The sequence below is a fragment of the Kogia breviceps genome, chromosome 14 (assembly GCF_026419965.1).
Source record: "Kogia breviceps isolate mKogBre1 chromosome 14, mKogBre1 haplotype 1, whole genome shotgun sequence".
In the NCBI taxonomy this organism is placed as follows: Eukaryota; Metazoa; Chordata; class Mammalia; order Artiodactyla; family Physeteridae; genus Kogia; species Kogia breviceps.
In genome coordinates this window covers 27,216,091-27,232,220 of record NC_081323.1, presented here as the reverse complement: position 1 = coordinate 27,232,220, position 16,130 = coordinate 27,216,091, and the positions used below count along the sequence as shown (strand labels likewise).

At 42.6% G+C, this 16,130-nt stretch overlaps 1 protein-coding gene and 1 long non-coding RNA gene across 2 annotated transcripts in view; one reads left to right on the top strand and one right to left on the bottom strand.

The window, feature by feature from the left end:
- Positions 1-10,723, bottom strand: part of PCSK2 (proprotein convertase subtilisin/kexin type 2) — a 214,948-nt gene extending 204,225 nt beyond the window's left edge. The window contains exon 1 of the mRNA XM_059036368.2: positions 10,100-10,723. Within this exon, the coding sequence (XP_058892351.1) occupies positions 10,100-10,276 (177 nt within the window). The 5' untranslated portion in view covers positions 10,277-10,723. The remainder of the gene's footprint in view (positions 1-10,099) is intronic.
- A 123-nt stretch (positions 10,724-10,846) lies between these two features.
- On the top strand, positions 10,847-12,972 carry LOC136792491 (uncharacterized). The gene is made up of 3 exons (XR_010836346.1): positions 10,847-10,950; positions 11,274-11,811; positions 12,143-12,972. It is a non-coding gene; the product is annotated as an uncharacterized lncRNA (long non-coding RNA).
- The last annotated feature ends 3,158 nt before the right edge of the window (positions 12,973-16,130 follow it).

Genomic DNA, 16,130 nt, shown 5'->3' with positions numbered 1-16,130 from the left:
CACAGAAGTGAAGAACAAGCTAAGGGCAAGGAAAGACAGGATTTGTGGATCTCCTTGTTCTCCTCTGTCATTGGCTTCTTAATTTCTCACTAAGTCACAAATTTTAGGCTATTAATGCTAGTTAATTAATCGAAGTCATCTAACACAGATACAAATTAGGATATTCTTATAACGTTTCCTCACATGCGTGGTTTTCCTGATTGCAGTATCTCATAACACATCTGTCTGTCATTTAGTGAGCATCTGATGATAATGCTAAGCCTTTAGAATGTTTTCTAACCATTGATTTTGATATTTATTAAGTGCTTGCTGAAAGTACAGCACTGTGCTCATCACTAAGGGGGCAGTTAAAGAAATATAAAATTCCTATTCTAACTTTTATCAAGTGTTAATCCAATAGGTCTTTGGTTTTCATTTTTTTGTTTTTTTGCTGCACCATGCAGCTTGCAGGATCTTAGTTCCCCTACCAGGGATTGACTGAACCCGGGCCCATTGCAGTGAAAGCCTGGAGTCCTAACCACTGGACTGCCAGGGAATTCCCCAGTAGGTTGTTGGTGGTGTGGAATCCCTGAACTTATAACTTTCCCAGTTTCGTTTGGGAAACTGGAATCTGTAAAAATTTTAGGGGCAAATTTGAGAAAAGCAGACCAGGAGGACCTGAAATGAACTGGTAAGCCACAGGTTGGTTTATATGGCTAATCACTCATAGAAATCCCCCTCAATCTTGTTCTCTCTCTTCCAGCGTGAAAGGCTGATGCAGTGGTTCTGATGATGCAGCGTCTGAACCACCGTCAGGGAGCAACATGGTTCCAATGCTCATTGCAAATAGTTGGGAACATTAACATCATGTTTGATCTCCGTTTCCTCATATACAAAATTAAGGGTTAAACTAATGCCTTTCCAAGGTCTCTTCCTGCTCTGACAGGCTGTAACTCCATAATTTCAGTTACTATTTGTTAAAATTTAAATTAGTCTGGATAAATCAGTTAGAATAATCAGTCAAGTATGTCACAGTATTTTGGTGGGGTACCAATCTCCAAGTGGTCTGACAAGTGTTTAGAAATCATTATCATGAAAATCATTAAAAACCACATAAATTTGTCACCATAATAATACTTTTCTTCTTGTCCTCCCTTTACTACTATATTTTTTGAAGGAACTGTGTACACTTGATACCTCTACTTCATCATACTTATTGCAGACTTCACAATTTGGCTTCCTTCCTGTCACAGACACTATCACTTTCCTGCTCACATCCCTTTGGGCCTTCGCATTTAGTGTATGAAGAAAGCCTCTGGATCTATTTGTCTGAGAGTTTTCTCTGGCGGCCAAATTCTGCTCTGTTTGAGCATTTGCCAAGTCAAAATGCTGGAGAGTCAGCACCACCCAGGAAAAACTATCAATCATGAAACAATATCTGATTGCAATTGGCATATAAATACTGCAGTTCCTTCACCCCTCAGGCAGGATGAATCTCAGACATGTTCTAAACCATCTCCCAGAGTTTCCTGGTGGAATTGATTCCCGGTTACCCACAGTGACAACTTGTGCTGTAATACACCCTTAATTCCTGCCTTCCCTTCCCGGTCTCAATTCCCCACTCCCCTACCAGTATTTACTAGAACTTGGATAAACAACTTGCATTTAATCCTTGTCCCAGGGACTGCTCCTGGGGACCCAAACCGACAAATTGTACTTCTCCTCTTTCTATGTGCTAAGGTGCCTCCTCCAATCGCACCAATGACTTCATCTCCAAAACCAGTGGCCACCGTTGCCCCATTCTTTCTTTCTTAACCCTCACTTCCATTCCTTTCACAGCCCTGCACTTTCTCAATTAATCTTCCATATCCCTAACTGTCTAAGTTCCGTCTCCTCTTTCTCCCTCCACGCCCAAAGTTCTCCAAGATTTTGTGCTAGAACCTCTTCTCTTCGTTTTCTCTCCACACTCTGCCTTGGCATGGATGCTTGTGCATTTGACTTTCAGCTCCTTGACCACCTTCACCTCTTTTTGGCTTTGGTAACTCACCTCCATGGACCTCATCATTATCCGGAAATGCTCAATTTTGGGAGTCTTGAGTTTCAACACCTTACTCACTAACCATAGCTTTCTCCTTTTCAGTTCTCTCACTACTAATCCCAATTAACATTCTCTTCTATTTTATGGATATTCCATTTCTTAAAACTCCATTTCCTTCTCTCCCTACTTCCACCACCCCCACTTGTGTGCTATTGAAGAAAATGACTCCGTTGCTGCTGCTATAAATCCATGCTCTCCCATTTGGCCCCTCAGTACTGGCCAGAAGTCATTACCAGTCCTTTGTCAGCATCCCCTCCCATCCCCATTTGCAGAGCACAAAATTTTATCTCTTTTGAAGCCCCCATCCCAGCACCACTTCCCTCACTCTAAGAATTGACCTTACCTCCTACACCTTTGAAATAACTGTGACTCCTAAGTGGATATTCTCCTGATATCCTCCTCTGTGACCTAAAAACTGAACTTCATCTGCTCATTCTTCTCTCTTTTATCTCAAAGAGAGGAGAGTTCCTTTTTCATGTACAGGCTAATCCCTTCACTTTTCAATAAAACCTGGCTAACCAAGAGATGAATGAAAATGAAGAATTTGGGACTGAAGAAGTTCTGGTAAAGGGACTTGTGATGAAATTAGAATTTAAGAAAAACTAGAAGAAGAATTGGGTGTTTAGGGGAGTCAATGCCACATTTAAAATTCTAAATGAAGGGCCATTCTAGGATCCTACAGTTTTCTTCATGTTCTTGTCAACTTTCTAATGGGGAAACTATCAGCATGTTGTAACATTCTTAAGTCTATTTCACTCTATATCAGAAAATTAACAGTTTGTGTCAATGTTTCACTTTCAACCTAAGAGTTTATTATTTTCAATTATTCTCATCAGAGGATCTCAACATATCACAACATTATCCAAAAAGCCATGGTCAAATGAGCTTTAGGGACAAAAACAATTTGTCAAGAGAGTTTACTGCAAAAGTTTATTGCTTTTTCTATATACCTCATGTAGAAGCCATCAATTAATATGCAATCGTTACATTTAGGATAGAAGAGAGTTAACTCAGATGTAATTTCTTGATTCCCTAAACATTAGAGGATTTTAGCCACTGAATCATCTTTAGCTGTAACAAATACATCTTAGTAGACAAAGTCAAGCTGTAATTCCTGTTTTTCAACTGCCCTGTGATTCTTTGAATCTCAACTAATATATTCCAGAAATTTAGTACAGTGTTTCTTTTCAAAATGATGAATCTGAGCTCAAATGTAAAATAAAGCCACTGCTGTAGTGGGGGGAAAACATTTGAACTTCAGGTTTCACATTTTATTTTTAAGCCTGACTTCTCTGAGCAGTTATAGCTGAATATATAACTATTGCAAATTTAGCTATCAGCATTACTCTCTGATGTGCTATAACATTATGATCTAAAGCTAATAAGACCTTTTGAAACAGAAATTGATTTCTAGATACTCATTCATTTGAGAAAAAGAGGTGTAATTTCCCCCCTTCTTTTGTATTTATCAAGTTTTAAATTCAGGCTTTATTTTCTCTGCTCAAACAACTCATGTATTCTACTATTGATAATTTCTAAGTTAGGAATTTTAGGGAAACACAGGAGTCTGTCAGTCAGTGATTTGCTGGTTGTTAACTACTTCTATTTCCTAGCTAAATTTCTCCCTATTAATAAATGGATATTACAGGGGTAGTTTCAAGTACTTTCTCTCTGAGCTGACGGCTTAAATCATCATCTTGTGACCCAAGTGTCTTTATCAGTCAAGAAGCACAGAATGAGTATCTACTATGAGTAGGGCGTATTGGTTGCCAGTGTGAGCAACAGAGAGTTGAATGGATTTTATATTCTTGCTGGAGAAGACAAGTCACAAAGACCTGAAAAGTTGGTTGATGTTATGAGATGAAAATCTAAGAACTCTCATAAGCTTTAGATTATTGTTGTTGTGATTTGCCTTGGTTTGGTTGCAAAGTTTGGAGAGTCATTTCACCAGCTTGAGAAAAGGAATATTTATGGAGAAAGTATTGGTTTAGGTAATACTGGTTGTTCTAAAGATAAACTCCCAAATCTCAGTGCCTTAACGTAATAGTTTAATTTCTGCTTCATGTAAGGAATGAGAAATTCTAAGTCAGGAATCAGGGACCTGGGCTCCTTTCATGTTGTGACTGCCATCTTTAGCATTTGCTTCCAGAGTTACTGTTCTCAATCACATCAAGCCTCAGAATAGAAAAGAGTGTGGAAAATCAACCTACACGGAGTTTTTATGCATCAGGCATAGAAGAAAAGCACATCACTTTTGCTTACAATACATTGGCTGGAATTGTCAAATTCCAAAAAAATTGTCAAATTCCTGCAAAGCAGGCTGGGAAATGTGGTCTTTCTGTGGCTCGTGTAGAAGAGGAAATTAGTTTGGTGACTAGCTTTAAGCCTCTGTCACAGAGTTCTTTGGTTGGGAATTTGGGCTGGAAGTTATTAGAAACTCAGATGCAATGTTTGCATCTCCCACAACCTGGATGGGCTTTCTCATGCCAACTAGACTCCATTCTCCATTCTATAGCAACTAGTGGGTCACATTTCCTAAAGAAGCCAGTATGATTGGTTGAGATAATTACCATGGTCTGTAACAAATTGTAGACCACTGAATTATTTGGGCCAGGCCATCTCATGGACCATGGTTGACTCATGGATGGGTTGCCATTGGGTTGAGTGTCTATTCCTCACTCAATCAGTTGTCACTCCTGAGGAAGTATAACCCACAACTGCTTTCTTGAGTAAAAAAAAAAAAAAAAAAAAATGTGGCTAGGTCATCACCTTATTATTATTTCTACTACCAATAATAGGTTTTTATTCTATGCACTCAGCACTGTGTCCAGAACCTCACATGCACTATATTATAGATTTTTCACAACCCCCATATTTTATTAACCATTTCAAATAAAATAAGCCTCTGAGGGATTTCATAACTTAGCCAAATTTCCGGTTCTGTCTAATCCAAATTCTGTCATCTTTACCTTTTAACATCACCGTTCCTGGTTTTCTTCAGCCACAGAGGGGCTTTGGGCATGGTGAGTGCTGTGACAGATATGACTGGTGACTGGTCCAAGGGAAAGGAACAGATTATATGCAATAGAAGTTCCAAAGAGATAGAAAACAACCAGAGAACTTGGACTTGACCTAAGGCATAATGTATTAAGTTGGGGTCCAAAAGGAATTCATGGCAGTCAGGTTGGGGAAATAGGTTTCTGGGCTCTTTCCCTTTAGCTATCATGATAGTAGATCTTATAGTTCCAGAAAAACTGTTCCTTACGGGGTTTTAAGATAGGAATCCTTTTGGAAATACTTAGGATCAAATCTTTTTCCTGTTATTTCTGCCTTCGTCCCCCAAACTACATTAAGAGGACAGGGGAATATGGTTAGAGAATTCTTTTGACTGACAATTGATTGTGTGTGGAAATGAAAGTAAAATTATATAATATGGATTCAATATTGTTGGGACATTAAAACACCATTAGAAAGGTGAGAATAAATATTCAAAATACATATATTTGACAAAAGATTCCTATCCATAATAGGTAAAGAACTCCTACAAACCTAAAGCTAAAAACTACCCAAATGAGCAAGAGGGGGACTTATGGAATGCTGATAATATTTTATCTCTTGATTTAGGTGCTGGTTACACATGTGTGCCCAGTTCATGAAAATTTATCAAGTTATGCTCTTTCCTAAATTATATTATACTTCAATAAAATTAAAATGACCAGAAGTTTATTCTTTCATTACATAACAGCACAATTATTAGATTAAAAATTTTTTTAACAATTATACATATAAAAGCTGTCACATGACTTTACTTGTGTAATCATCCTAGCCTTAGTTCTACATGGATGTAAAATAAAACGTATTATAGTAAAAGAAAAAACTTAATTGTCAGTTGTTTGGATTTCTACCTTAACTCTCACATGATTTTTGGCCAACCCTCAACACATTAATAAATCATTTTCTTTTTCAAAGGAATTTAAATTAGTAGTGTATTGAGAATTTTAAGGCAATCTTTAGAATGACGTCTTTGTCATTATTGCAAACTCACTCATACTCCTAGACATATGCATCTTCTCTGGTGAACTTACATCTTTGGGCCACATCATGATAAAATAGAAAATTTTAGTCTCAACACACCTTTCTGAGGGTAAAGTTATAGGTATTTTTATTCCTTTTGAGAGAGGAAATATAATTGCTCATGGTCTTGTAAGAGTTAGGCAAAATAATCAACAAATATTCATTGAGTACCTTATATATAGGACACTGTGCTAAATATAGAGGTTATAAAAAGACATAATATATTGTCTCTTGGGAGATTTACAACTTATCTGAATAAGTGTATACTCATACACATTAGTTAACAACATATATTAATACCAAATAAGTGTTAAATATATTGTAGAAAAAAGAAATAAAGGAAAGGAAAAATATCTGAACTCTAAAATGGTGCCCAAAAGGCAGAGTTCTTGGCAGTCAGGGAAGGCTTCCTGGAGCCAGCATGATAGAAAAACAAAATTATTTTGGCTTTAAATGAGTTTGTTTTATTTTCCAGATATAAGCAGTTACTTTTAACCTCTTAGAGCTTTAAGATTTTCATCTGAGAATTAGAGCTGATGCCAATAATTTCTACATCACAGAGTCATGATGTTAGATGAGATAACTTTGTAAAATAGTAGGTCCCTCCCTTCTTTCATATGAATAAATAATTACTGAGAATCTTTGCTGTCTGACACTGAGCATCTGGAAGGATGGGGTGGTAGGGAGTTGGGAGGTATCCTAGGTGTTAGAAAGAGGAAGGAGAAGGAGGTATTGGGGGTTTTAAATGAAAAATGAATAAGAAATGTTGACAAAAGTACAGTACAGCATGACAAAAAGAAGACAGGACAGTGTTTGGGAGACCTGGAGGAATAAATAAAACTAAGTAGGGCTTCCCTGGTGGCGCAGTGGTTGAGAGTCCGCCTGCCGATGCAGGGGACACGGGTTCCCGCCCCGGTCCGGGAAGATCTCACATGCCGCAGAGCGGCTGGGCCTGTGAGCCATGGCCGCTGAGCCTGAGCGTCCAGAGCCTGTGCTCCGCAACGGGAGAGGCCACAACAGTGAGAGGCCCGCGTACGGGGAAAAATAATAATAATAATAATAATAACTAAGGAAGTTTTCTTACAGCCTGGCAATAATATGCTGGCTCTGGTGAGGAAACCAGAAATATAGAAGATCCCATCCCTGAATGTTTAACTTTTAAGTGGGTAGACAATGCTTACACACATATTTACTTACATATATGAACTGACTAGAGGACAAGTAATGAAATGTCCTAGCTTATGTCATGTAGTCTTTGCTTTTTTATCCCACAGGAATTTGGAGAAGGGAAAGCTCATGCCATCAGGGAAAGTTTGGAGCTCAGCCTTGGGGGATGGGTAGACATGGATCCAAAGGAGGAAAAGAGGGTTTATTCTAGACAAGTGTAGCTTCGTGCAACAATTCATCAGAAGTATCTTGCCATAGACTGATTTTTACTTAAATATGTATCAGAGCAAAACTCATTTGGATAAGAGTACTTTGAGAGGTTATGAACAGGTAAGTAGGAGATGGCAAGGTAAAAAGCCCATTTCTCCTGGATGGGAACTGCCGGTTTGAGCCTCAAATGCAAAACAAGTGGGCTCCTCTCCAAGAAAGGATGAGAAAGAGGCTTAGGTACCTGATTTCACCCCAAAGTATGAGTTCCCTGAGATTTTAAGGTAAGTGTATTGAGAGGATTCAGATTCATTTATGATGAGATTGTCTCTACACCTCCTTCCTCAAGTTCCATCACGAAAACTGTAAATCCTTTATTAGGCTGTTCACCTCTATACAAAAAAGAAGTAAGTTTCTTTTGACAAAAAGAAGACAGGACAGTATTTGAGAAAATATGTTAAGACATTATCAGTCTCAGCTACACCTAGATTTGGTTGCATCTCTAAGATCAAATGCTAAGGGCATATTTTCAAAAGGGGAAATAAAGAGTATAGTGATGTCTGCCCACCCCACGGAAAGGGCCCTGGTATGGAGAGAGAGTAACAGGTATTTCTGCATCAACCGTAGCCCTTTCACAGAGCTTTTGTTTTGTTTTTGTTTTTTTAAGAGCCTTTTTAAAGAACCTGATGCCACATCCCTTTTCAGCATACCCTAAAGGCCAAAGTACCCTGCAAAGCACTTAGCTTGGTGTGGCATGTACTAAGGGGGTGAAGAGCATAAGTTCATCTCTGAAAGATCTGGGTTTAAATTCTTGGCTGTTTTCATCTTGGGCCTTTATCTGAGCCAATTTCCTTATCAGAACCATAGGCTTAATAATAATCGTAGCTTCCTCAGAGTTGTTGAGAGTATTAAAGAAAAGTATTAAAGAAAAGTAAGGACTCCATCACATAAAGGTGCCCTATAACTGTCAGCTAATAATAATCACTATATTTATGGCGCCTGGGTCCTGGATCTTGCCAAGTTTGGGGCAGGGGTAAGGGTGGGAAGGAAGGAGGGTCTCCTTGTTTATTGTATTGGCGGCACTCTGTAAACAGCCCCCAGGCCCTGGGCTAGAGCGGCGGCGGGCTGCACCCTCAGCTGGCGTCTCCACTCCCCTGCTCCACCCACGCTTCCTGGGAGCAACAAGTCCCTCGGCGGGACCCGCCCGCGCGCCACAGGCAGACCCGGCGCCGCCTCCCAGACCTCTGTCAAACTCACTGTCAAACCCATTTGGGGTCGAAATCGCGGTGGCCAACGCCCTACGGAGGCGGGAGAACCCGTAGCAGGTGAAGGAGCCTCGCGGCGGCTGGGAAGGAGACTGGAGACGTGGGAAGTCCGGACCGAAGGGTCTGAGTCCCAGTTCGCGCTGCCCTTGCGAGGCGAGAGCAGCACCGAAGCACCCACCGCTCAACTCTAGCTTCTCTCCTGGGGTCAGGAGGGAGGAAACGGGACCCGGAATCTCACAGACCTCCACCCGGTCAGCGCTCTGGTCGACAGATTGCATCCCTCCGTCCTCCAGGTTCAGCTCGCCCCGGTCTCTCCTTGCACCCTCACTCCACCGCACCCCTCGCCACCCCTAAGGACACTTGAGATCCCTGGCGAGATATTTCGCAGGAAGCAGGTAGGTCAGCCACGGCCCCCATCCAGTGCTCTCCACTCCCTTCCCTCCCAGACTGGGTACCCTGGCGTCTCCAAAGGAGTTCCGAGGCATCCGAGGCTGGGGACCTCATCCAGCTGCCCAAACGGTTGAACTCTGACAACTTCTTGGAATGGGGATACCCGCTTTCTTGTGGGAAAGCCAACCCGGCCGCCCACATACCAGGAGAGACACCCCGAGTTCTCCGTAGGGAACTCCCCTCAAAATCTACCTCTCCAGCGTCTACAGCTGCGAGTTGAGAAGTAGAGAGCTGAGTACGTTTCGGGGTGGGCGGGCGTGGGCGGGGGCGGGGGAAGTTCAGCCCCGATTTTGGAAAGAAAAACCAGTTCTGTCTCCAAGTCTCCTGGAGCCAGAGAGCTGCCTTCCCTGGAAAAGAGCCGGGACAGGAGTCAGGGAGGGAAGTCCTCCTGGCGCCGGGTTCGAAAAGCGCGGAGACGAATCGCAGTGTCCAAGCTTCCAGCCTTGTGCGTCGGAAACTACCCGTTCTCCGGGAGGCAGGGGCGGGGGATACATCCCTGACGAGTCGGCCAACGCCAAGCCCAGCTGTTCAGCACTTCGTACCTCATCCCCAGGCAGCCTTGAGAACTTGGTAGCTCGGACAGCAGCCCGGGCGCACCGCATTGTTTGAAAGGTGTTATCCTGTTTTCGCCACCAAGTCAAAGAGCAATAAATTGTTTTTATGACCTTACGAGTACAATTTGAAGGGCATTTTAATTACATAACCCGTGAAAGATCACCGGAGGCAACGTTGTGTTAAAGAGCCGATGGCAGAATATCTGCATCGCACAAGAAAGAGAGAAAACTTGCAAATCTGCAATGAGATTGCGCAGGGCTGCCCCCGTTTTGAAACAACATGCGAAATGCAAGAGAGGTCTTACCTTTCGGACTCCAAAACCGTGTTCTGCTGCAACTTGGCGAGCTTCTTCCTCTCCTCCTTTATGCAACTCCACAAGAAAATGATTCGTGAAGACCGGTCTCTCGGCAGATGCAAAAACCATGACACAGAAGAGGAGCCCGGCGGCCGCCTTCCACTGGGAGACACAGCCACCTTTCATCTTTCTTTGGGAGTGGAAAAGTGGTGTTAGGAGGCGCGCAGGCTGGCGGAGCAGTGGTCCCGCAAGGAAGGTGCAAATTTTAAAAAAAAAAGAAAGAAAAAAATATATAGTTTTTGTTGTTGCTTGTTTTAAAAAAATCTTTGTGTAGAGAAAAACACTGATTAGGGGTTTGGAAAGGAACAAATCATTGTGTGTTCTCTAGCATCTGGCTGGCGGGGAAGCCGTGTAGTCAGGCAGCCCGGCTTGATCGCAGAGGTGCTAGTGTGGAGAGCTGTGTGTATCTCAGAGAAAGAGCGAGTGTATCTGTGCCTGATGCTAAATCTGCATTTTCAGCTCCTCCTCAGCTCCAATTCCACTGGGGCGGGAGGAAGGCTCCAGCCTGGGTGACGTGCACCCGCCGGCAGCCAATGAGGGCTGCAGAAGCGGCGGGTCCCGCCCTGGGCCGCCCCGGGCCCGCCCCTGCCCGCCCCCGGCCGGGCAGGTCCGCCTCCGCCGGCGGGGGGCGCCGCGCGGCGAGCCCGCGCCCCCGCCCCTTTCAGCACCCTGGAGAGCGCCTCCACCTCCACCCGGGCCCGCGCGCTCCCAGGAAAATCCCCCCAGCTGTAATCTGGTCGGCGGCGCCGGAGTGATGTCATTGTTTGTGGAATCTGCAGGGCTCTGGAAAGGGAATTACGGTGTGTGCCGCTCTCTGAGGCCCCGAGGGGAGCTGGGGCACCGGCCTCTCCCGGTTCTTCTTCTATCTCTCTCTCTCTCACGCACACGCACACACACTCACACACACACACACACACACACACAAGCACTCAAGGCATACTTGCTTCCCCTTCTCTCAATAACAAAGCAAACATCAACCCTCCTCCCGCCACTTTGGGCAAATCCCAGGGCAGGGTTGCTCCCCTTCCTGGCAGGGGAGGGGGGCGTTGGGGAAAGTAGCCTTCTTGGGGTGACTCAGGGGGGCGAGAGTGCAGAAGCGAGCTATTTTTTAATTATTTTGTAGGCTCCAAGCGGGTCTGGAACTAAACAGCTGGGAAGCCTGTCAGGAGATCAGGCTCGCCCCCATCAGTAAGTGTGAAGAGATGAGACCCCTCCAGAAGTCTGGGCTGCTCCGCTGAGACTGTCTTCAAGAAAGCCGCTGCCGGATCGCCATGCCTCGAGGTGCACTCCCAGACTTGAGGACGTTGCGCAAGGACAGCCAGGCTGCGCTTTGGAAAAGGCACAGCCACAGATCCCAGACACTGGGCCGAGGCTGGTTGAGCGTCCTCGACTGGAGCGAATTCAGGCCAAGTGGCAAAGGGTCAACTAAGTTATCCAGTTAAGAAACGTGCACTCACGGTCTAGGAACTGCTTACTACTGACTTCTTCCTGCCCTAGTGAGAGGAAGCAGGGAGGCGATGTCTGCAACAAAATGAGAGCGATTGTCTTAAAGCAACTCAAATAGTGTTGAGTTACAGAGTATGTACGCCGATCTTGACTGTGTAGCTCGATCTTAACTGTGTAGCTCCAAAGTCCAAAATCCTGCCTTACTTGGATAAGAGGTAAGATATTTTTTTGCCTAGAGGCTTAAGTGTATGCAATACATCCAGAGAGAGAGGGAGAGGGAGGGAGGAGCAAGGGGGAGAGAGAGAGATTATAATATTGACACATTACATATGTGTGTGTTTCAGACTTCCTCCTTTTCACTTTAGCATGAAGTTAGAATCTACACAAGAAAAACACTAATGGTAGAAATGAATACACAATGCCACGGGACACACTGTCTTTGAAACAGATCTCATTGTTTGTTTTTGTTTGTTTGTTTGTTTTGTTTGTTTGTTTTGCGGTTCACGGACCTCTCACCGCTGTGGCCTCTCCCGCTGCGGACCACAGGCTCCGGGCGCGCAGGCTCAGCGGCCACGGCTCATGGGCCCAGCCGCTCCGCGGCATGTGGGATCTTCCTGGACCGTGGCACGAACCCGTGTCCCCTGCATCGGCAGGCGGAGTCTCAACCACGGCGCCACCAGGGAAGCCCCAGATCTCATTGTTGACAGAGTTGGCTCCCCGAAAGCCCTTTCAAGCATTGCCAAGTAAAAATGTAGGGATTTCTCTAATGATTAATGATGTTGAGCAGTCTTTCATGTGTTTGTTGGCAATCTGTATATCTTCTTTGGAGAAATGTCTATTTAGGTCTTCTGCCCATTTTGGGATTGGGTTGTTTGTTTTTTGATATTGAGCTGCATGAGCTGCTTGTAAATCTTGGAGATTAATCCTTTGTCAGTTGCTTCATTTGCAAATATTTTCTCCCATTCTGAGGGTTGTCTTTTGGTCTTGTTTAAATCAAAACTACAATGAGATATCATCTCACACCAGTCAGAATGGCCATCATCAAAAAATCTAGAAACAATAAATGCTGGAGAGGGTGTGGAGAAAAGGGAACACTCTTGCACTGCTGGTGGGAATGATGTGAATTAGTACAGCCACTATGGAGAACAGTATGGAGGTTCCTTAAATAACTAAAAATAGAATTACCATATGATCCAGCAATCCCACTACTGGGCATATACCCAGAGAAAACCAGAATGCAAAAAGAGTCATGTACCAAAATGTTCATTGCAGCTCTATTTACAATAGCCAGGAGATGGAAGCAACCTAAGTGTCCATCATCGGATGAATGGATAAAGAAGATGTGGCACATATATACAACAGAGTATTACTCAGCCATAAAAAGAAACGAAATTGAGTTATTTGTAGTGAGGTGGATGGACTTATAGTCTGTCATACAGAGTGAGGTAAGTCAGAAAGAGAAAGACAGATACCGTATGCTAACACATATATATGGAATCTAAGGGGGAAAAATGTCATGAAGAACCTAGGGGTAAGACGGGAATAAAGACACAGACCTACTAGAGCATGGACTTGAAGATATGGGGAGGGGGAAGGGTAAGCTGTGACAAAGTGAGAGTGTGGCATGGACATATATATACTGCCAAACATAAAATAGATAGCTAGTGGTAAGCAGCCACATAGCACAGGGAGATCAGCTTGGTGCTTTGTGACCACCTAGAGGGGTGGGATAGGGAGGGTGGGAGGGAGGGAGATGCAAGAGGGAAGAGATATGGGAACGTGTGTATGTGTATAGTTGATTCACTTTGTTATAGAGCAGAAACTAACACACCATTGTAAAGCAATTATACTCAAATAAAGATGTTTAAAAAATGTAGGATTACTGAAGACTTTGATACAAGCACAAGAAATCTGTATGCAGTTATTATTATTATTTGTATTATTATTACTTGAATTTCTTTAAGAAAAGCTAAGTGAGATGCTGAGAAGGTGCTAGGACACAGGCTAAAGACGAAAGGGGCCAGAGTAGAAACAAAGTTTCTGGAAAGTATTAATAAAAGGGAACTGAGCTACTCTAGTTTCCTCAGTTCTTTACTGCTCAGAGGCTCATTTCTGCCAAGATTTAAAAAAAAAATCACCCTATCTTACTCTATTGCTTACACCTTATAGTCCATCTCTTGATTCTAACACAAGGTTTTCTTACTCAGAGACCGTCAACTCTTCCTTTCTCTTACTTCCTTATATTTTACCCATATTCTGAATCAAAGTACTAGGCTGGTATGAAGAATACCAAGTGGTTCTTCCTGCCCTGTATTGTCATTTGAGAAAAATGGCACCAAATGTGAAAATTACATTCGATGGATTCACAATCATGGAGAGCATTTCAAAAGCAGCAACAGAGATAAAAATCTAAGCCTTTAGAAAAATAGATCTGAAGAGCATCAAATAAGTCAATTTAGAAGATTATGGGTGTTGGGAAATAGTGCTGCTAATGTAGCTAACTCTTTCTGAAAATGAACATGAAATTACCATCTATTCAGATATATTTATTAAGTTTTTCCTGAAACCACAGAGCAATACTTCATTTCCTAAATAAATTCCAAAGATGAAATGCTAGTAAATGTTGAATCTTATGTATCTGCATTTTAAATAATTAAAACCATGTAAAATTGGATACAAGCTAAATAAAGCCTGGATAGCTGATTAAAATAAGCCATTTTTAGTGGTTTACATAGAATGCAGCTCATCGTAATATTGTCAGAACAGCATAGCAAATGAAAATAGAAATTTTTTGTGATGCAAATGCTGAATTTCTAATGCATAACAATGTAGTAAGCAAGTGGAGGAAATGTATTGATATTATTTGAAATACAAATATACATCCATGTGTTTTATATAACTATTTCTAGGTCATTTTTTTGATTAACAATAGTAACTTTGGTGTAAGAAGGTGAACTGGAGAGTGAATGGCAGCAGAATATTTCACGGACTGAAATGGAATCCAGTTGACAGGAACTCTGTTGTACCCTCAGGTGTCACTGGCTATGCCACTGGGGTCAAACTATTACATCTCTCAAAGCCTCTATCTCCTTATCTATAAAAGGAGACAGTTGAATTAGATACCTTCCAGGTCTGAAAGCCAACAATTTCAAAGCGATGTCAAAGTACAGACTGTGATGTAGAAAGTGTCACAAATAGCTTGAGGAATGATGAGGATAATCATACTTTCTTAGGTAACATTATGGTGGCCAATAGATCTATTTATTTTTATATAACCTCTCTCAAGGAGTCTTGTGTTTACTAATTTTGTGAATTTGAGGAAAGAGTAACTGATACAAACTGGCTGACACTCAGATTCAGACATGAAAACCATCAGTACTGAGGTTCTTACTACTTAAGATACTGTTGTATATGTAGAGAAAACACGGGTATTTGGTTCTGGTTCATATGTGACACATACCCGTACAGTTTCTTTGAAGACATTGTCCTGAAAAGACCAGAATATTCCCATTTTATGGCTTCATAACTGTAAATCAGTAGGCTTATGTGTAATTTAAAAAGGCAAAATCACCCAAAGTATGATTGGGATCCTCCCATTCAGATGTATTTCTGGGGAGAATTTTGGGCCCAGAGAGCTTCAGGTGAAGGGAAACCCATCACTGTGGAGGAGAGAGAAAGGTAGAAGCAGCCCGAGGAGACGTTGCTGGATCTTTGAATATTCTTTGGACCATTAGGGAAAAGATCTTATGTTTCTATTCATTTCTCTTCAGTTGGATGGGTGTGTAATCAAATTGGGTGAGATGAAGGGGAATAAGGGATGAACAACAGAATGTACAGTTTAAAATACAGCTTTGTGGGCTTCCCTGGTGGTGCAGTGGGGTTGAGAGTCCACCTGCCGATGCAGGGGACACGGGTTCGTGCCCCGGTCTGGGAAGATCCCACATGCAGCGGAGCGGCTGGGCCCGTGAGCCATGGCCGCTGAGCCTGCGCGTCCGGAGCCTGTGCTCCGCAACGGGAGAGGCCACAACAGTGAGAGGCCCGCGTACCGCAAAAAACCAAAACAAAACAAAAAAAGAGCCTTGTTAAAAATCAGGTTGGGCTTTTCCATTTCTGTTGAGTTCATTCTGAGCATTTTAAGTGCAGTAATAATAATTTCTTTGGGTGCCACAACTCTCTACAATCATAGTGTATTACCAACCTTTTCAGATAGATTCCTCCTAATGACACTGTCCTCCTTCTCCTCTCCACCCTAGTCCATATCTGGGCTTTCTGAAGTACTGTGATTTATCACCTTATAGGTTTCTACCAAATTTTGAACTCAATACTGATCAAGTTTTTTTAAAGTTTTCTCCAGATAATTCTTAATTTCCAAGATGTCACTTCATTTCCCTGTAGTATTTATTGACATTCTCATATTTGCTGTAACTTAAAATTTAGGTGCTCAAAAATTTTTATTTCCTTGGCATACACTCACTCCTTTTAAATCACTGGGACTCACTTGGTCCTACCTCCCATTCCTATAGCTTTTACCAAC